The sequence below is a fragment of the Canis lupus genome, chromosome 14, assembly GCF_048164855.1.
Source record: "Canis lupus baileyi chromosome 14, mCanLup2.hap1, whole genome shotgun sequence".
In the NCBI taxonomy this organism is placed as follows: Eukaryota; Metazoa; Chordata; class Mammalia; order Carnivora; family Canidae; genus Canis; species Canis lupus.
Window position 1 is genome coordinate 14806126 of NC_132851.1, and position 23063 is coordinate 14829188.

Consider the following 23063-nt stretch of genomic DNA (forward strand, 5'->3'; position numbering starts at 1 on the left):
ATTTCCTTTCACCTAGAATCTATATCAATTGCCCCAAATCCTGGACTGATAACCATATCAAAGGGAATTCTGATTATTTTAGCCCAAACCTATAGTGCTATACAGAATTGGAAGAGATAAGGTTCATTAAAGCCTAGAGAACCTCGGTTAGCAGGAAAAAAAGTGGAGGAATTGTTCGGCAAGCAGGAAAGCAGATTCAGGCAAAGACAGAGAGAAAAAATAATCTACTCCTCGGAATTATTTTATATCAGAAAAGGCTTTTTTTTTAAATAAAGTACATATGAAATGTCAATAGATTTTGAAATTATTAACTATTTTATAACCTAAAAAATAGTCTAACAAAATATAAAAAAGAATTGTAATCCAAAAGAGGACATAAAGTGACTTAGTCGAAGAAAAAAAATAAAATTTGCTATTTACCTTTAATAAAAATGCCCACATGATTTTATAGCTAAGTTCTTTCTTACTCTCAAACTTATGTTACACAGCCTATTTAACAGCATTTACAAACTCCCTGGCATGTTCTGTGAAACTCTCATAATCATAAAACTGCCAAAAAAAGAAACTATAGTCCAATTAATGCATTTGATTAGATGCAAAAGTTATAATTAAATCATTAGTAAATTGAAATGGAGAGTATTAAAAGATCAGATATTCTGTTCAAGGAGATTTTATTGCAGGAAAAGTAGTTTATCCAGGATCAGGAAGCCTATGAACACAGTTTAAAGAATGACATAGTTAAATATGCACTTGTGTCAATGAATGGAGAAAAGTGACCTTATCAGTTATTCTTAATAAAAGCTCAGAATAAAACAGGACTGAGAAAGAACTATGCAGACGTGGTAAAAAGACCCTTTTCCTTAGATCATAAGGAATTATGTCAAATATCACGTCAGATGTTGAAATAACAAAGTCATTGTCATCAAAAGAAGAGTGGACAGAAATGCTAGTTCTCATCACTATAATTTCATAGGCATTCTGGGAATTCCAATCCTGTGATAGACCTCTGGCAACAATGTTGCTACAACTTTAGGAATAAAGATAGACATATTAAGAAACTGGAAGCACCTGAGTCTCTAATGGCAGTGTAAAGCAATCATCCAACATCAGTTTTTCTTCAGACATGTCAGGTGAGAATATTTATGGTAATATTAGTAATATTAGTTGGGTTTTCTATAATTTGCTAATATATGTCTTCCCACTACTACAATGCCTAATTATCAAAGAATTAAAATTAATGAGCATTAAAGGATATGACTAAATGCTACACAGACATGCAAAAATCATCAACTATTCTTTATAATAGTTAGAAATATAAAAGTAAAAATAAAATATAATAATAGTTCTTTCTTATCAGTTAAAAATCCTACTGCTATCCATCAAAAATTTGGAACTAGTTAGAAATAAAGCTATGATGAATGAAAATAAAATATATATTTAACACATATATATTAAAATATATGTGTTAAATTTAAAAAATGTGTTAAATATATATATATATAAAATATTAAACATATTTAAATTTTTTAAATATATATGTATATATAAAATTCAAATCTAAGAGGAGCCTGGGTAGCTCAGTTGATTGAACATCTGACTTTGCCTCTGGTCATGATCTCAGGGTCCTAGAACTGAGCCCTGTAACAGGCTCCCTGCTGAGCAAAGAGTCTACTTGTCTCTCCCTCTGACCTGCTTGTGCCTACACTCCCTCTCTCTCACATAATTAAGGTCTTTAAAAAATAAAATAAAATTTAAATCTAAGAAGACGAAAAATGACTTGATGAGAAGACATTACATAATTATATCAACATAAATCAAAGTGATATATAAAATTAATGCAATTCTAATGAAAATCACAAGTAATTCAGCAAAGTTATTTTATGACGCAGGTGGAAGTTAAGTGTACAAAAGTTGTCACGGAAATTTGAAATAGAAAAATAGTAGCAGGAAGTGGTTCTCACAAGATTTTTTTTTTTTGAGTTTTTTATTTTTAAAGATTTTAAAAATGTATTTATGCATGAGAGAGAGAGAGAGAGAGAGAGAGGCAGAGACTCAGGCAGAGGGAGAAGCGGCTCCATGCAGGGAGCCTGATGTGGGACTTGATCCCGGGTGTCCAGGATCAGGCCCTGGGCTGACGGCGGCGCTAAACCGCTGAGCCACCAGGGCTGCCCTCTCACAAGATATTTTAAAAAGAAAACCTTAAAACTAGAGAAATTGAAACAGTCTGGTTTGGGCAGAAAAAGGTAGTTAAATGCATCCAAGCATATATAAAAACCTTTAATGTGATAAACATGACATTTCAATTCTGTGGGAAAATGATGACCCAATCAATAATACTGTTGGCAAAATTGTCCTTAAAACTAAAAGAAAACACCCTGTCAACATACATAAATAGATTCCAGGTGAATTAAAGTTTTACATATTATATTGGTATACAATATGACATAAATGCTATATACATGTATATACTTATATACACACGTGTGTATGCATTTATAGTACTTTAATAAAATATTTAAAAGATGCACAACACATATACAAGTCCAAATGCCATAAATAAAAAGAATGATAAATTTGAATAGAACAAAAAGAAACCAAAAACCTGGTATTATTTAAATTTCATATAATCAAAATGGAAAAACAAATATTTGCTGTGTGTGAACAAAGGGTTATATCTCTTATGTGCCCAAAGTCCCTACAACTTGTTACAAAGAAAACCAAGAATGGGCTAACTTAATGTGTGTATCCATCAGAATATACTAGGTTGTGCTGGACCAACAAATTACCCCAGGGATTCTAGAAGCTTAGCAAAGTTATGTCTTGCTGATGCTACTTAATTTTTTTTTTTTTTAAGATTTATTTATTCCTGAGAGAGAGAGCATGTGTGCACAAATAGAGGGAGGGGCAGAGGGAGAAAAAAAACGCAAACCGGGGCTGGATCTCACAAACCCTGAGATTATGACCCAAGTCGAAACCAAGAGTCAAGAGTTTAACCAACTGAGCCACCCAGGTTCCTCATGCTCATTCTATTTATGCTATACAGGAAGCGGAGATGGGTGGGGACCTCTGTTCTCTATATTCCCTTAGGAACACAATCTGAAGGAATCAACATCAATTTGAACCTGTACTAACTAGAAGATAGGGTCTCATTTTTCATTTTGAAAGAGAACACCAGTGTAATTCAGTACTTTGGTCTGGGAATGACTACAGTCACTTATTCACATATTAGTCGTCCCATGGCCACACTGAACTTCAAGAGGACAGGAAAATATAATTCTCTATGGACCCAGAATTAGAGGAAAAGCAGATAAATTGTGACCATTAATAATGCTTTCCAAAGAGCATGAAGCTGAAAAATTTCAAAGAGGATGAAATCCCGTGGTTAATAAATTTATGACAAGAAGATCAATAGCCCTGTAGCTATTAAATTTAATAATAATACTGCATTACAAAACATCAGATTGGCAAACACCTAACAGATTAGTAGCATTCCATTTTACATTGTAGGGAAAGGCCTCCTTTTGACACTGCTGGGAAAGTGAAAATATAAAATTTAGGAAATAACTATTCAAGATGTGTTACTTATTTAAATGTCAATACTATTTTTAGAATCTTCTTTGTCATTAAAGTATGGATATTTGAATATGAGAATATTTATTTCACCATATTTATATATGCGAATATTTATTTCACCATTTTAATATCATGATAAAGGCAATGACCCATATGACTACAGATTTATGTTAAATTATGGTATGTATATTTTGTGGGATGTTAGGTAGTGGTTAGATGAAAGCCACCTATCCAATCAAATTGACTGGAAAGACAGGCATGATATATTTATAAATGAAAAGCAGCTGAAAAGTAATCTGTGTTGTATCATACAAAAATAAAGGTAAGAGATGAAAGGAAAGGAGAAAGAAAGCAGAGAAGAAGAGAGAGAAAACAGTGGGGGAAAGAAGGAAGAAAAATATGCCCTTATAAACACAAAAACATAAAATCTACATGCCTGAATTGTTTGTTAAGATTCTTTCTGTATAGGTGCACCTGGGTGGCTCAGTCAGTTAAAAACATCTGCCTTTGGCTCAGGTCATGATCCCCGGATCCTGGGATCCAGACCACATTGGGCTCTCTCTCCGAGGGGAGTCTGCTTCTCCCTCTCCCTCCGCCCCTTCCCTCACTTGTGTGCATGATCTTTCTCTTTCTCTCATAAATAGATTTAAAAAAAAGATTTTTGCTGTACAGAACATTATTTATGATATCGTCAGAAGATATCTATGAAATGTTCTAATTAACCTTCCAAAATATTATTTGATAGACTAAAAAAAATGACACCTCCAGCATTAAATATGCATTTTCAAGAAGCTAAGTCTTTTGTTTGTTAAACTTCAATTTGGGTCAAACACTTGTAAGTGATTATCTGATTTTCAAATCTTTGATATCAATCCATCTTCTCTCTGGCATATGCCCTTATTAGTAAAAACTTACATTTGAGTAAATAATGGAATTTCTATTCCTCAGTTCCACAATGAGAGAAAGGGACTGTCAGTTCACTTAAAAACATAAAAATTAATGATTCTAAATATTTAAGCTAAGTAATCATCTTTCATGAAAATGTTCCATTTCAAAATTTTTGGTCATTCCACAAAAGCAGATGGCTTCATCAAAATTTTAAATTCTGGCCATCTATTTTAATTGGGTGCTACTTTAACATTTAAATATCTAAATAAATGTAAATGTAAGCTAAAATTTATAGAAATAATATATGTTTCTGAAAGACAGCAGTCTTAAAACAGAGTTCACAGTCATATTTTTATTTAGCCAATCACCTCTGTGATTTTGAATGAATTACCTAACTTGCTCCGTCTCCATTACTTCATCCATACAATACCCATGCAATAGGGATAATATTACCTACCTTGTAGGTTTGTTGTTGTTGATTAAATCAGATGATGTATGTGCTTAAAACAGTACATAATGACTCAACAAATGCTTGCTATTAACACTATATCATCGAGAATACACACTATGGCACAACTGAAAATCAGTCAAACAATTAAAATATGTTTTCTTTTTTTTAAGTTTGTTTGTTTATTTGAGAGACAGCGCAGAACGTGTGAGAACATGATTTGAGGGGAAACGGCAGATGGAGAGGAAGCAGCAGTCTCCCTACTGAACAGGGAGCCTGATGAGGGGCTCGATTTCAAGACCCTGGAATCATGACATGAGCTGAAGGGAGGTCATTAACCAATTGAGCTGCCCAGGTGCCCTACGATATCTGATTTCTAAAAGGAGCAGATGATATCCCTTTCAGAACTCTATGAAAGCTGGTGATTTTTCTTTCTATGCCTCTGTCACGGATTTAAGCTTTCTTACCAAATATTTCTAAAGAATATAAAGTGAGCATATGGAAATAAACACGTAGACATTTGAAACAGGTAGCTTTTGTTGCCTACATGTATTTTTTATGTGTAGTTTTATGTGTAGCTGATGAGACAATGGGAATTCAGTAATTTAACTCAAACTTGTGCTGCCTTCATACTTTTTACACTGATCAGGGTCTTCAGCTTGTCTTCAGGCTTTGAACTTTCTGTTTCCCCCAAACTCTTATCACTTATGTAGGATATAATACTATATAATGGAGATTATCATAAAATCAACAAACTTAGAGTCGTATCTAGGCTCTGCAGTAAGTTAATGATTTGATAGTCATGTCCATGCATTCACACATTCCATAAATGTATTTATTGAGTGGTGATTATGTCTTAGACATTGTGCTGGGTACTCAGAAAACAACAGTAAGCAAAACAGACCAAACCTCCTGTCATCTTAGTGCTTACATCCTAGTCGGTTACCTGATCTGTAAAATTGAGTAATAATTGATACCTCTCAGAGTTCTAATGAGGTTTAATGAGTTAATGCAAATAAAGTAATTGCAATAGAGAAAATTCTTAGTAATTATTAATTATCCTTTTAATGTTCCTTAGGTTTTCTAAAATGAAGATGAAAATATATTTAAAAAAATAGTGCAGTGTTAATGGATGTTAATAGTGCAGTGTTAATAGGTCCAGCAGGAAAAAAAAAAAACTATCTTCATTTTTGGTTAATATGCATTTGAAGTAATGATAATATAAAACAAGAAAACAAAATTAATGTCTCTAAGGCTAATGGAGCAGGATAAATAGCTAGACTATTCTTCTCCTTAAGCAGGGACACCTAGTGCCATATCTTGAATCATAACTTTGGCAAACTCATAAATCTGCAGAGCAGGATGGCTGTGATTTGTTATACCCAATATGAACATTACTGGTTTTAACAAGAAGGAATATCATTAAACTTCTCAAGAGTATAGTGGTATTTCATTCATTTCTGTTATTGTTCACAATAATCAGCATACTGTCATGTACATAATAAATATTGAATGAATTTTAGCTGAATAAGAATGAATTACATTTATAATAAAAGACTATTTTCTTGATTTGCAACATTTGTTTCCTTTTTATGGTTTAAGATAGTTGGGGCAGCTCTGGTGGCTTAGTGGTTTAGCGCCTGCCTTCAGCCCAGGATGTGATCCTAGAGTCCCAGGATCGAGTCCCACCTTGGGCTCCCTGCATGGAGCCTGATTCTCCCTCTGCCTGTGTTTCTGCCTTTTTCTGTGTCTCATGAAAAAATGAAATCTTGAAAAAGAAAAAGATAGTCATTGTCCAAACTCTATAAAAAAAAAAAAAAAACAAAACCTGATAGTCCAAAAGATTAAGCTGAAGTTCTAAAGATAATGACAACTTGATTAGGCAATTATGTATCGTTTTATATTCACAGATACATTTTCGGTCTCCCTGTCAATGGTATGATCTTAGAAAAGTCATTTTCAAATAGTTTTTTGGAGCACTAAGGTTTTCCTACACTCAGAGGGAATGAGGGATAGTCTGATCATCGGGGGATATGTCAATCCTCCTCCCCACCCCTTCCATCAGAACAGCACAGCTTTTTTTGTTTTGTTTTGTTTTCTATTTTGGGTTTCCTAACAGGAGATTTCATTTGAAACCTTATTTTATTTTTAAGATTTATTTATTTATTTATTTATTTATTTATTTATTTATTTATTCATTCATGAGAGACACAGAGAGAGAGAGAGAGAAAGAGAGGCAGAGACACAGGCAGAGGGAGAAGCAGGCTCCATTCAGGGAGCCTGATGCAGGACTCAATCCCGGGTCTCCAGGATCACTCCCTGAGCTGAAGGCGGCACTAAACCACTGGACCACCAGGCCTGCCCCTTATTTTCTTTTAAAGTAAGTTTCAAAAGCATGGTCACAGGCAATTAGCAAAACACAATTTTAGAATTAAATATAAAAAACAAAATCTAAGTTACATAATTTAGTCATTACCTTTAAAATTAAAAAAAATAAAATAAAATATACAAAAAATACATGTTGAATTTACAGGAGATCTACAGTCAATGCTATCTCATGCAAAATCTACAGATGAAAAATAGAAGATATCTTTAGATCAAATCTGGAAAGGTTTTTTAGCAGGTGTTCCATTTAGAACCAACACACTACTTAACAGAGAGCATGGTAATTATGAAAATTATTTTTAGTAGACGAAGTTGCTGAAGCTATCTGCACATCAAAATTTGAAACTTCTCAATATGAACCCTGCTTCAACTTTGAGCTCAGGTTTTAAATTATGGAGAATGCAAAAATATGATTTTTCACAGGAGGAAAAAATCATGATAAACTAAATGTTTAAGGACATATTTTATCCTATATCACATCACATTATAGAGGTTAAATCATTTGTTCAGCTTTACTAATCACCTATGATGTTATAGCAAAGGGTTGCTAACGGAAATATGAAGAAGAATATGACATATTTCCCTTGGGTAATGTAGTATATATCTGCTACAGGTCTTATACAACAGAGAAAGTGTTATTTTGTGATAAGTGGAGTTAAGAAAGGCTTCACAGAAGAAGAAATATTTGAATTTTGTCTTGAAGGATGAGTGATGTGATGCTGTTAAAGTGAGAATAGAGAATCCAGATAGAATTGTTTGAATGTCCAGAGAGGAAAGGTACAAAACAACTTGCTGGGATGGAGAATTATGGATAATTTGATAAAATCAGACTGTAGAAAGATGAAGACGGGTTGAAGAAAGGTGGAAGATAAGGCATACTGAGGTTGTGGATCTTATCTGTAAGCAATGAAAAGTATGGAAACACCCACAGCTAGAAGTATAATATGGCACTTCTCTGATGCTGCAGATCACTATTCACAGTGTAAACCTTAGGTTAGAATAGATTGAAAAGAGGGAGAAGAATAAGAGTATTATTCACTAGGAATCTCCTGTGTTGGTTTCAACTATCTCATCCCTGTAGATATTTGTGCTTGAATAGTTGGGTTATGTTTTTCTCTGTCACTATATTATGATCTCCCTCAGAGATAATAATCTGGATCTTCTTTCTATATTCAACAACTCATTCAGAAGCCAGCACACAGCAGAGTCTTCGGATTTAAAAAAATTAAAAAGCAGAAAGAAACAAAATAAAATTTAATTGTGCTACTTTACAGTGTACTTCAGCTCTTCAACTGCAGCAGAGTGGAGAGCTTTGTAAATATCGATAGAACTCCCTTACTGCTGAACATGTTCATGAGTTTTAATAAATATGTTCTTTGTTGAAGCGTTATCATTAATGATTAATATAGTTTCTAAGGTTTAAACAGCTATAGGTTCTCTGACAGGTAACCTCCACAGAGTGAAGAAAATAATAAAACCAAGAGGAATACAAGGATGCCAGTTTCATTTAGCCATTTGGAATGGGAAAAAAAATTAAATGAAAACTTCATAACATAGATACTTTCAATAGAAGCTGACCATTCTTTAAATTTTGGAATTTTGTTTTATTTACTGAGGATAGATGTTGGGTTTTTAAAGGGAGGAGGGATATATTTAAAATTATAATCAGGGTAACCTTTTTATTTTTTCAACTGACATTTATACATATTTCCTGAACTATTCAAATTAATATAGTACCAAATTCAGTCACAAGTTAAGAACACAGAATGCATGTGTTTTGTTTCCCTGACAACATCATGCATTCATTTCCATGTGTCCAGATTCAAAGGCATGGCAAGCCAATGTTTGAAAAAGGAAACTGATTAAAAATTATTATTGTGCGAGTAAGATAATTTTATACAGCTATTGTTTAGATTGAGAAGATAGAGAATAATGATTTTTATCACAACAGAAATAATAAAATCAAGCCAGATAATGTTCCAATGGTTTCTTACACATTTTCATTTCTTAAGGTATAGATTTCAATTGAATTTATTAACATAGACATATTTTTCAGTCAGAATTCTATATTTGCTTTTCTAATATATATTTTATATGCATATATCTATTGTCTCTATTTGAGTTTAATTAAGGTTCACTATGTGCCAAGAATATTTATGATTTTATAACGCTTCTATCTATCTCTTATAAATGGAACTAGAACAAGAGGTTTTCTAGTACACATGTAATTAATCATCAGTATGCATCACTACCAACCCTGGGATGGGCAGTAGCAATTTAACATATCTGTGGTCTATGAATTTGATCTGAGAAGGTAACTGGTAGATCTCTCCCACCCCCTCAAAAAATGGTATCCTGTATTCTTTGAGGAATCAAGTCCTTTACCTTAAATTTAAGTAATAAATCTTTAATATATTATTTTTCCCAGGCAACGTGTATAAAGTGTATAAAATTACATTGTCTATTCTGGGAAAGCCTAGAGGTCCAGAGTGACTAACATATAGGGATGGTACAGTGGACTGGAAGAAATATGATGTATGCAAAATAGACACATTGTAATGGCAGGGAAGGTAGGACTATGTTTATTTAAAGAAAAGTGAAATAAACATTGATAGTTAATGTAAAAAGAGAGTTATTTTGTTAGAATATATTCTTGCTTGTGTTTTGGGCAACTTTTATGTCGTAGATGCAATTAAACTTGAATTTAAAAGCATTCTCTGGTAGTATTAAGATAACATATTTCCCATAGTAGCAATTCATCATTACCTTTGTAGTTAACCTTGAAGCCAACAGAGCCGACGCTTTCATCTGTTTGAAGATGCAGCCACATTTGGCTACTCATGCTCACTATCAAGTCTGGCACAAAGCTTCCAGTCAGCCTAAAAAAGAGATGGACGGAGAAGAGAAAAATGGGTTATTAAAACACTCTCTGCATGAAAATTATGAACCAGAACTATTTCTCAGTACTTTCTTGGCTAGAAAAAAAAAAAAGTCAGATAAACTTGCAAGGCTCTGCGTTGTTGTAATAGAACAAACAGCACAATTTAGTGATCAAGATTTATTATAAGTAAGTACCATTTCATGTGTTTAACTAGGTTAGGTCTTTTATAACCCTGAGGCAAGATATTAAATTTTAGACTATCAGAGAATCGTATACTTCTTTTTGAACTGAAAAGAAAAAGAGGATCTAAAATATCTTTAATTTTTTTTAGACACCAGCAATGCTCTTCATTTTAACCTTTCAAGTTTTACAGAACTTTGCTCTGAAGAAATATTATGAAAAATATTTAAGCACTGTCCAAAACAATAAAATGGCAAGGAATATAATATATCCCTTTGCAGTATTGATATCAGACTACCTATGTTATGTATTATTGTTTTTACTGCAAATAATTTTATCTTAAAGAACATGTTGCTAGTTTGATGGAGCATCACTGAATCTATGCATTAATAATCTCATTCAGCAGTGCTCAATTTTAAAAAGGGAAATTACCTCATGTTTCCTCTGTCATTAATTATGTTACAGTCACATACTTGAACCAAAGCCAAGGGTCATATAAAGGAGGAAAGCAAAGGAGTAAATAAGGCCTTGGGGCAGCAGGGGGAGTCTTCAAGAGTAGGAAAAGGAAAAAAAAATGGACTCACTGCTGAGTAAGATATCCATAGTGATGGGGAATTCTATATTATATACTAAAAAGATACGTATTTAAAAGAAGGGATTCCTAAGTGTTTAGGTAGTTTATTGCTAAAACCATGAGGATTGCCCGGAAGTTACATGAGGAGAGAAGGTATAAAGTTTCCCTCTGTAATAAAATGGGCACCCTAAGAGTTCAGGTTTTTGGATGGAGGCTACACTAAATATAACCAGCAGAGGGCAGCATGGATGCCCGTAACCTCAAAATGACCAGGGCAGCTCATTATCCAGCCATCAAAACTGTAAAATATCATCAGCCAACTGCATTAAATATAGCTGTGTCACCAGTGTCCAATGTTACAGAATTTATGATAATCTATCACAAATAAACTCAACTAAACATTATGATTTAATCATGGGATTATATGTGACACTGAGGAACACTGTGACAAATAAAATACTATATTGTGGAATTTTAAAGTATATTCATTGTCTTCCTGCTAAATCAAATTTAAAATTATTAAAATATAGAAGATACGCACACATTTTCATTTTTAATATGTATCTGTATATACAGCTATGTATACCCATCTGCATGTATACAGACACTCCCTATCTTTCAATGAAACTTTGTAGCATTTGAACTTTTGATTTTCAAATTGATGAGTTCATAAGTACTACTCTTTTGAGCTATAGTAGAGTGGTAGGTTTATGGGCAAGAGTGAGAACTCAACCTCAGAAAAAAGAAAGTGATTTCATTATGAAACAGACGTATGAGCTTAACACTATAGGATGTGCATCAGATACACCTCATCAGATATACCATATCAAATACGCCAACAATCTGCCTTACACTAAATATTAAAAGTTGTTTTCAGGAAAGGATTGCATATTTGCTCTTTCTTATGTGCTCTTATTTCCTTTTCAGACCTAAACTTTTACCACCCCAAACCTCTAGCATGATAACTTATAGCTCATGACGAACAGCTAACACATACATCCTAAATTGTTCCCTTGCTACTTTGTTCCCTTATGATTCACACATTCATGCCTGGTGTAAGGGTAAGTATAAATCTGAAAAATAATAATAATTAAATTAAAATGTTCCCTGATGCTAAAAGGAAAAGAGAAAACACCCTTCTCTTTAGCATTTCCTTGAACTTGAAGTTGTGACATATGTTCATTTCAAGTGTATATAAATCTTTTAAGTTAAATAAGCCTCCTGCCAACATTGCATGCTGTGAATGTCTTTTTTGGAGGCCTCGATGCTATTTCTCTGAAATGTGAACATCAAGAAGGATGTTGTCTTGTCTTCTTGTTTTGGGGGAAATTTAAGCCTAGGAACAGAGCTTTATGTTGTAACTTCCTGTTCAGCATAAAGACAGGAATTTTATTTAATTTTGGAGGGGGGGAGGATAAGGGCAATTAACATTCATATAACATGCGTCATGTAGCATGCATTAACTGTATCTGCTTGACAATAAAAGGGTGAGATTTATTTCTTTGCAATCTCTTTGGGTTGCTTGTGAGGCACATCACAGTCTGGTTTAATGCTTATTCAATATTAAAACTGTTTTATTCTTTCTTGCATTTTGTGGAGAGAATTAACTAGGTTGACAGGTGATGTTATTTTTTTTTTTTTTTTTTTTTGGTGATGTTATTTTTGATTATATTTCCCCAACAATTTGGTGATGAAGATAGGATACAAATGGCAGTTCTTACATTAAATGGATTGGTTAAAAGTCTTGTGGTCACAACAATCTAATAAGAAACCCTGGATTATAAAGTCTTTCTTCTAGTGTGCCCTCCTCTTTTGAAATACTGTCTGGATGGACCACTCTCTCAAGTTCAAGATTTTATTATTTGGTAAGCAAGAATAAATTAGGCTGTATATCCCATCAAGATCATGAATAGCATCAATGGTGAAAACTATGGGAAGCTTGCAGTCCTTTCTCTTAAACAGGTAATGTCTCTCTGTCAATTTGGAATACATATGAGAATCCAGTCCTTTGGGATTTTTGAAGGTTTTAGGAGGGCCTCACTCCAAGCAAATTAAATTTTTTTGTATGGATATCATTCTAAGAGGAAAGTTAAAAATGATTTAGATAGTCTGTGGAGAGACTGGGAAGAATGGAAGAAAAAAATGTGAAAATTCAAGGGACTTTCTTTTTCACAGAGGCCCTGCTTTCCTTTCTTGGTTGCCTCTGCTCCCTCCATCTCCCCTGTCTCTTTATTCTTTAAATTTACAGCTCCACACTTGGGGATGTTCACTCGCTACTGTGTGGAATTCTGCAGCCAGCAGATTTTGCTTCTTTGATGGAGCAAGTCTACTGGGGACCAGAAGATGACCCAGCACATGAAGGAGTAACCAACTTTCCACCATCGTCTAGTACTCGGAAGAACTGAGGCTTCTGATGACCCACTGAAAGAGCCTGCTCACAGCCTTTCCTCTAGTGATGACCTGGGAGAAACCACAGTGTTGCATACAGAAGACACGTGAACCCTCTATTATTTTCCATTAACAGTGTTCTGAGACTTTTTCAGGGTTTACTAGCATGGATACAGAGGCAGATCAAAATCATCGTCTGGTTCTTTGTTTTGGCTCTCTGAGGTCAAATTGAGAAAAGGGAGTAGAATGGCAAGGATGACTATTACTCAAATATTAGCAGGAATTACTCAGTCCAGGGACAACCTGAACAAATACAAAGAAGAAAATAAGAAGTTAAAAACTGCAGGTGAACCCTTCAGTTAAGACTATTTACTCAAGGAAATAACCTCTACAGTGGCCAATCTGTACAGGGAACTATGAAAGAAGAGAAAACATTATGTCATTATTGCAAGAAAGCTGAAACATTGGAAAAAGGATTGGAGAAAAAAAAAGACTCCAAAGGATACACAAATTGCAGAAAGAAGCATCAGGAATGCCCAAAAAGCTAAGGAATAACTGTCAAAATGGTTTAAAATTGACATACTGAGGAAATCTCAGCAGTTGGAACTGGTGATATGTATGTTTCATTAACTTTCCCTCTGGCTAACATATCCTTGCTTTTTCTGTTAGATAGTAGTGTGAAATTTCCCCAGGAAGTCCTCATTTTCTGGCTGGTGATAGATCAATACAGGACAAAGATCATTTGAATCAGTTCTGTGCTTTCTTCTTTTCTTCTGTGGTTCCCACCTGAAGAGGTCCTGTGACTGAGGAACATGTTTTCTTCCTTTCTCCTGATTCTCCTGTAAACCTACTGGAAGACATCTCTCTTGCAAATTTAGACTACCATATTGTATACTCCATCTGCAGTGGCTGTTAATTGCCCTCCGAAACAACATCTGGTTTGGTCACTGTGTGCCTTCTGAAAGAAAAGGGATATAGCAGGGAATAGCAGTCGTTCACCACACTGGAAAAGCACCCTGAGCAGAAACAAATCCATTTATTACTTTGGGCCCACAGAATAACAACATTGATTTACTCTGAGATATAGAACCAATAGAAATTACTTATCAGAATCATGAGTCATATGTCAAGCAATATACCCTTTGTTAAGGGATCAATGAGAAGGAAAAAAAATGGTTGTAAAAATTTTAGAAAAACAAAGGACAGTTATGAAAGAAAGGGCACTTACCCTTAATATTAATACTGCCAAATTCCCAGTAAAGAAGTAAATTTGATAAAGATTGTTGACCTTTTTACAAGATCTTAAGGAAATAAATAAAGTCGTTCCATTTATGTCTGTAGTTCCTAACAACAGAACTATAAATAACTTTGGTGCCATCCTCTGTGAAGTCTTTCTCCAATTTATCTATTTTCTGTTTTCTGTTTTTTTACTTTTTTATTTTTTTTTCTAATTCCCCTCATGGAAAGTCTAAATCTCATTTACTTTTACTTATGGAGCAGTGCAGTATTTATGGCAAAAAAAAAATCTCAAGGGTTTCAGTATTTTCCTACTATTTCTCTAGTCATTTACAGGAAAACTTAGAGAGCTCTCCCACCAGAAGGATCCATAGATATTCAATATATAGATGGTTTGCTGGTAGTATGAGAACCTAAAAACCCAAGTGGAACTGATGCTTTGACTTTGTTACAATTTCCTCTGTTCACAAGGGCACAAAGCCTCACTCCATAAACCACACCACTGCCAGACTGAGGTAAAATATTCAGGATAGTTGTTGATGCTGAAGGCCCAAACTGATACAATATAGGAGCCAGCCAATTTTGCAAATGAAAAAACTGATTACATAAAAACTACTCAGCCAACTTGGGGGACAAGCAGGATATTGTAGACAATATATCCAAATCTTTGCACAGTGGGCAAAACTCTGAGAGAGCAATCGCATAACTGCTCAGGATCGTCTCAGCATTGGGGTATTCTGAATTTTTGAAAAGCATTTCTATTTGAGTTGTCATGAAAATAAAGGCTCTACTTTTCTAGTTTTAATTAAAAAGCAGGGATTAGACCACAGGTTAATAATGTATTTCTCAGTTCTTTTGGAGATAAGGGCACTGTGGATACTGGGATGCTGTGGTAGAAGCAGACACACTTAAAAAGGTTCAAGACCTTGAGTCACTTGACTTATTTTCTTGTCCTATGTGTTGTGACAGTTATCTTACAAGTAAGATCGTGCTAGTTTTTCTTTCTTTCTTTCTTTTTCTTTCTTTCTTCTTCTTCTTCTTCTTCTTCTTCTTCTTCTTCTTCTTCTTCTTCTTCTTCTTCTTTTCTTCTTCTTTTCTTTCTTTCTTTCTTTCTCTTTCTTTCTTTCTTTCTTTCTTTTCTTTTCTTTCTTTCTTTCTTTCTTTCTTCTTTCTTTCTTTCTTTCTTTCTTCTTTTTCTTTCTTTCTTTCTTTCTTTTTTTTGCCAGATCCTAATCAAATAGTTGATCATAACTGTTCAATGGCAATAGAAGACACTAGCCTCTGACTCTGACTTGGTTTGTCTGATATTCTTGTTTGTAATGACAATTTCATAATGTTTGCTGATGGGTCATGTACTTGGGATTAAAGTGGCCAACTTAAGGCTTTGCATGGTCTGCTGACTTATGAAATTTTGGAAACTTACATTTTGCCTAGAACTAAGCTGGCACAAGCAGCCTCGTCAATAGCAATCACAAGAATTACACCCCCATATAGAATGTGTTTGTTGTCTTTCATGCAACAGAACAAATTTGGAAAAACAGAGGATTCTCTACTTTGAGGAGGAATAAAGTATCTCATGGAAAATTGATAGCTGGCTTGTTAAAGACTGCACAACTGCCTGCTCAGATCAGTAAATCTCTTGTAGAGCTCACGCAGGCAGAATGAAAACTTCTGAAGGCAATGATTTTGCTGACAGAGCTTCAAAAGCCACTGTTAAATGTGGCAGATTTCAAATTTAGAAGCCTCACATTCAATACAACAAGCAATTTTTGTTAACTTCCAAATATATGCTTCACACACACAAAAATGCATAAATGGATCGGAAAAGGAGCTAAAAGAATTTTTACTGAACTATTAAAATTATCTAACAAAAACATTTCTACTCCACAGTCTTTATTTCTTGGTTAGCAATGTTGTGTCATCAAAATAATCATCTAAGTAAAAGAGGGATTTTTAAAGGCATTAGACTCTCAGTACATCTACCTAAAAGATGACATTAATCAAAATATATTAAAGAGATAAAAAGTTTGTCAGCAGAATCCTTTAGAGGCCACTCCCAAGTTCTGTGTAGGCCATTTCCCCCAACCAACTTCTCTAGAATTCTGGTGGCATTTGGTTTGTAGAATTAATTCCTGTGGAATGGAATGTAAGAGATTATTTTCTAGTTATGGTATGATGATAGCTAGATGGTCTGAAGAAGTGTTTGCCTCTTTAGATGCCAATGCTCAAGCAGTGGCAAAGCCGCTCTTAATACAAACATTTTCACTTTGGGAATACTAGAGCATAATGAATCAGAGAAAGAAAGTTATCTGATTTCTACTGCCATCCAGTAATGATGGAAATATTTACAGATTCCTATAAGATAAATCAAACCCATTTGCTAAAATTCAACAATATACTAGATTAAAATGGCCTAGAACTTTATTGTTAGCATTGTGAAAAAATTAGAGCAACCTCTGCAGGCAAGCATATTATTTTTCCCTTTGAACTTATATTTGGCAGGCTTATGAATTTGGGTCAGAGATCATGTCCTGTAGCCAATTTAACTGAATCCTCTCATAAACATGTTCAAAACTTCAAAGGGCTTCTTTCTTTCCCAGAAGTCCTGAGACATAAAGTTATAAGGACCTTGAAGGACCCACCAGAAGAAGCCGGCCACCTCTATTGATCAGGAGATTTTGTCTCCCTAAAATTGTCGTAGAGGAAAGACAGGCTGTGCCTGTGCTGGAGGGACTCTTTCAGGTGCTGCTGATCACTCACATGACTATCAGAGTGAAAGAAAAACCCAGGGAGACCCAGGCTAGCCAAGTGAAGCCAGCAGCACATAAAGGGCTAAGCAGCAGTTCTCACAAAGGATGTGAAAATTAAATTTTCTAGAGTCATTGATGATGGCACTGAATTCAAGTGAAAAAAAGGTATTCTAGCAAACTTAAAATTTTCATAGACCACCTTACTGTCTTATTCAGTGTTATTTCCATTTCTCTTAAAAATCTCATTTTATTAGGAAAAAACATGTTATTTGTTAAACTATGTTTTTCTTTCTGTACTCAACAGTAATATGTCCCACAATCACTATTCCAGACACCTCAAAATTGTATTCACAGTGGCCAAGACAGCCTTAATGTTCCCCTGAGCTTAACTCCACTTTAGACAGTCTTCTTCCTGACTACAGGCTCGTAGTCTACCTTTCTGTAGAGCTTTTACTTAAGAATACTTGGAACTGTAAATCCTTTCTTTGCACTTCAAGAAGAAAATTTTCCACAACCCATAAATGTTTTTCTCAAGGACCTGGGATCCATCCCTCTGAAATATAATCGTGAAAAGAGCACTCTGCTCACTGTCTCTGTGGACATGTAGGAGCTCAACTTTCATCAGCATTTATTAGCAAACACAGATGACCTGGTCACACCTACTGTTCTCCAGTACTTTCTCTCTAGTTTACCATAGCTTGCAAAAACACTCCACCTTTTATTTCAATAGAGTTAATTCCTCTTCCTTATTGTAATGGTACTGACTCCTACTTCAATAGTCTTGGTCCCTATTATAGTAGAAGTCAATAATCTGGAATAAAGTCCTCCCTAATGGTTTAACTTGTTTAGTATTTTTTTTTTTTTCTCTTATACCAGTAGACACATGATCTGGACTTATGAGTTCAGAAATCCAATTATAGTCAGAGCAAAAGAGAGATATTCTTCTTCTTAATTTTTAATACTACCAAGTAAGTAGCTAACTTTCTAGATTTGACACTCAAAAAACAGTTTTGTTAACCTATTTGACTGGAAGGATGGTGCAAAATGAAAAGCATCTTATTAGAAGACAAACAGAAATCTGGCATTTACAGATTAAGACTGTAGAAGACAGGTCTAAATCCACGTGATTAACTTTGAAATACAAGTTCTCTCCAGTTCAAATGTAGCTAAACAAAACTGAATATCTATCATCCACAGAGATGTAATTGATTATTATAATATAACTATTGATTTTGACCCATGCAAAACATAGCCCATAAGGCTGGGTTTGTTCCCAAGACTTAAAATATTTAGAGTCATGTATTATTACATGCTGGAATTTAATATGTACCCTTCAACAGGGGCTTCCTAACAATACTAGATAATGGTTTTGGGTACCTTTGTGTTTCTAACTGGGAAAAAATTATTTGGAAAGATAGAATAATTACTGAAGAGCCTCGATTATCTTGTAAATGTAATGTCGGTTATATGATTGATGAAAATTTAGAAGAAATTTACTGGGACTCAAATGAAATAAAATCTTACTGAAAAAATTAGATTCAAGCTCCAGGGTGAAGCTACTCCTTAGGCTTGGATTGGTAAGATTTCATTAAGAGCTATAAAATAATACAATAAACAGTGAATCATTTGAATGTGTAAGCAATATAGACAGCACAGCAATTTGTAAAAATAACGTATGATGAAAGAGAATATTTGACCATTGCTAATCAAGAATTTGCTTTACCCATTCACCATCGGTACAACATATTTAAAGGTTATTCCTCTAAGGCTAATATTGTACTGAAATTTTAAATTCATTCTATTGTATTCCTGATAATTGCTTTGCTTTATATTTTACTGTGAATTTGCTGTGTATTTAGATGACTGCAAATTGCCCAGAGGAAAGTAGAAACAGCAATAGAGATAATTATAAAATTGTAGTTTTATTATAAAGTAGTGACAAAAATAAAAATTATAAGTGAAAATACAAATAAAAAAGTTTCAAACTGTCCTTGGTTCCAAAAGGGAAAGAAAACTTTCCTACTTTTCCATTTCTTTTTATCATTCCTTTAGAAAACCTAAAATTATAAATGCTTGCTTTGTCTGTGTTTTTAAGGTATATTTAAATGTTTTATTTTTATTATTTTTAAAAGATTTTATTCGTTTATTTGACAGAAAGGGCACACAAGCAGGAGGAGCAGCTGGAAGAGGAAGAGGGAGATGCAGGGTCTCCAATAAGCAGGGAGCCCTGTGTGGGGTTTGATCCCAGGACCCCAGGATCATGATCTGAGTTGAAGGCAGACTCTTACCAATAGAGTCACCCAGGCACCCCTAAATGTTTTAAAAGCTAAATATACCTCTTCCAATTTTGCACACCAAGAATGTCTTACATGGAGGCCTTGGAGTCATCTCTTCAAAATGTTCACAGCAGGAAAGGTAGCACCCCTTCCTCCTGCTTCTGTGCATGAGAGGGAAAGTCTAGGTGTTTTGCTCCAGGATGTAACTTCTGGCTTATCATAAGGATAAGAGTTCATTTTGCTTTACTTTTGATAAGGATAATTAACATGTTTGTAGTGGATTCTATCTGCTTATACAAATGGATGAGATTATTTTTCTCTATTGCAATCTCTTTAGCAGATGGCCTACAATGTGTGGCACAGTCTGATTTAATCCTTATTCAATAGTATTCATTGTTTTCTACTTATAGGGAAAATGATTCACTTTGTTGGTAGGTGATTTTATTTTTAATATTTTTTTCTTACTACTGGGTATCTCATTTAAACCATGCTCTTTGCATGCAGCCTCAGTAGGTAATTCCTCCCAACAGCCTCTCAGAGTACTTTAGTTTAGACCCAAACTGTAGGATTTGCCTACTTTGGACAATTTTCTATTCAATTCCCATCCCTGACAATAAAGAATGCTTTTTTCTGCCATGGATGAGGGAGTCTAGATCATTCTCAAATGAGTATTCAAATGGTTTTAGTATGTTTTTTTCTTTGTTTGTTTGTTTCTAGAGAGAGAGCATGAGGGGAAGGAGCAGAGGAAGAGAAGAAGACATAATCTTAAACAGGATTCATGACCAGCACAGAGACCAACATAGGGCTTAATTTCACCACCTTGAAGTCATGACCTGAGCTGAAATCAAGATTTGGACTCTTAACTGATGGAGCTCTCCAGGCGCCTCAGTTTTAGTGTGTTTTTAATACATCTTTTTGAACCTATTATCTATAAACTTAAAAAAACTGGGATCCCTGGGTGGCACAGCAGTTTGGCGACTGCCTTTCGCCCAGGGCGCGATCCTGGAGACCCGGGATCGAATCCCACGTCGGGCTCCCGGTGCATGGAGCCTGCTTCTGCCTCTGCCTGTGTCTCTGCCTCTCTCTCTCTCTCTCTCTCTATGTGTGACTATCATAAATAAATTAAAAAAAAAAACTTCTTTGATACATGTTTGTTAACAGGTTGAAAATCCCCAGAGTTCATAACACATTCTAAGCTTCCAGTTTGCTCCTTCACGCTAGAATAAAAGATTAAAAGCCCTAAATAAGTGCACTCAGAAATCTTTCACAAGGACTCCACAATATGAAATAAAGGATGGAATCTATAAAATTTCTATTACTTTCAATGCCTGATTTTCTTTATAATCACTCTAGGCATATGGGTGCATCCATTAGAGATAACAGCTATATTCCTACATTCCAATATATTTTTTGTATCATATAAACATGTAACAGTTGCTTTTTATGGAAATATATTTAATATTAATTCTAGTATAGTACTATCAAGGGTGATTTATATGCTCATTTTGGAAACATGGAATTAACTAACCATGATGATGACTACAAAACATTAGATTTAAAAAGAAAATGAAAATCTTGAAACCTGGAAATATCACCAGTTGGGTAATACCAGAAAGTGGTGTTGCCTCACATCTTTTAGGGTGGTTATTATCAAAAACACAAAAAGTAATGCATGTTGGTGTGGTGAAGAAAAAGAAACCCTTGTACACCACCCAGCAGGGGTGGGTAGGTAAATTGTTAGAGTCGCTATGAACCAGTATGAAGTGGGATTCCTGGGTGGGTCTGCAGTTGAGTGTCTGCCTTTGGCTCAGGGTGTGATCCTGGGTCCTGGGATCGAGTCCCACATCAGGGTCCCTGTGAGGAGCCTGCTTCTCTCTCGGCCTATGTCTCCTTCTCATGAATAAATAAATAAATAAATAAATAAATAAATAAATAAATAAATAAATTTTTAAAAATAAACAGTATGAAGTTTTTTCAAGAAATTGAAAATGGAACTACCATACTATCCAACAATACCACTGCCAGGTATGTCTTCAAAGGAAATGGACTCGGTATCTCCAAGAGGTATCTGTACTCCCATGTTCACCGCAGCATTATCTACAACAGCCAAGATGTAGAAACAACCTAATTGTCCACTAGCAGATGAATAGATCAAGAAAAAGTGACGTACTAAACAGTGGAATGTAACTCAGCCTTAAAAAAGAAGGAAATCTTGTCATTTGCAACAATATGAATGAAACTGGAGGGCATTATAGTAAGTGAAAAATAGCCAGGCAGAGAAAGACAAATACTATATGACATCACTTGTGAAATCTTTTTTAAAAAAAGTCAAACTCATAAAAAGAGAGTAGAAAAATAATTGTCAGATGTTAGGGAATGCGGGAAATAGACACCGGTAAAGGAGTACAAGGAGTTCTGAGGATCTAATGTGCAACATAACTCTCTATTGTCATCTTGTACATTTGAAATATGCTAAAAGAATAGAATTTAAATGTTTTCATGAAAGAAAGAAAGAAGGAAAGAAAGAAAGAAAGAAAGAAAGAAAGAAAGAAAGAAAGAAAGAGAAAGAAAGAAAGAAAGAAAGAAAGAAAGAAAGAAAGAAAGAAAGAAAGAAAGAAAGAAAGAAAGAAAGAAAGAAAGAAAGAAAGAAAGAAAGAAAGAAAGAAAGAAAGAAAGAAAGAAAGAAAGAAAGAAAGAAAGAAAGAAAGAAAGAAAGAAAGAAGAAAGAAAGAAAGAAAGAAAGAAGAAAGAAAGAAGAAAGGAAGAAGAAAGAAAGAAACAAAAAAGAAAGAAAGAAAGAAAGAAAGAAAGAAAGAAAGAAAGAAAGAAGAAAAGAAGAAAAGAAAAGAAAAGAAAAGAAAAGAAAAGAAAAGAAAAGAAAAGAAAAGAAAGGGAGGGAGGGAGGAAGGAAGGAGAAAGAAGAAAGAAGAAAGAAGAAAAGAAAAAGAAAGAAAGAAAGAAAGGAAAGAAAGAAAGAAAGAAAGAAAGAAAGAAAGAAAGAAAGAAAGAAAGAAAGAGAAAAGGAAAGGGTAAATATGTGAAATGATTTTAAGGATGAACTAATCCAATGAGGAAAATCCTTCACAAGATATACATATATCAAATCATCATGGTATATACCTTAAATATTTAACACTTTTATTTGTCTGTTATAGCTCAATAAACCTCAATAAACCTCAATAAACCAAAAAATAAAAAGGAAAAAAAAAGGATCTACATATTGGAATAGTAATAATACATTGTTTTAAAAATAATAATATATAAAGTACTAGGAATGACAGGACTACATAAATATTAGCTCAGGTAACTGAGTAGTCAGTAATTGTGACATTTATTTCACTTATGGATGTAAGCTTCAGAAGCTCTAATTTATTTGTGAACTTGAAAGCATAAGGTGTATGAGCATGTCTTTTTTTTAAAAACAAATTAATTTTTTATTGGTGTTCAATTTACCAACATACAGAATAACACCCAGTGCTCATCC

The 23063-nt window shown here is 34.2% G+C and overlaps 1 protein-coding gene across 1 annotated transcript in view; it reads right to left on the bottom strand.

Moving 5' to 3' along the window:
- CSMD3 (CUB and Sushi multiple domains 3) overlaps nt 1-23063 on the bottom strand; it is a 1168727-nt gene that overhangs the window by 526499 nt on the left and 619165 nt on the right. Inside the window, exon 13 of the mRNA XM_072774281.1 lies at nt 10061-10173. Within this exon, the coding sequence (XP_072630382.1) occupies nt 10061-10173 (113 nt within the window). The remainder of the gene's footprint in view (nt 1-10060; nt 10174-23063) is intronic.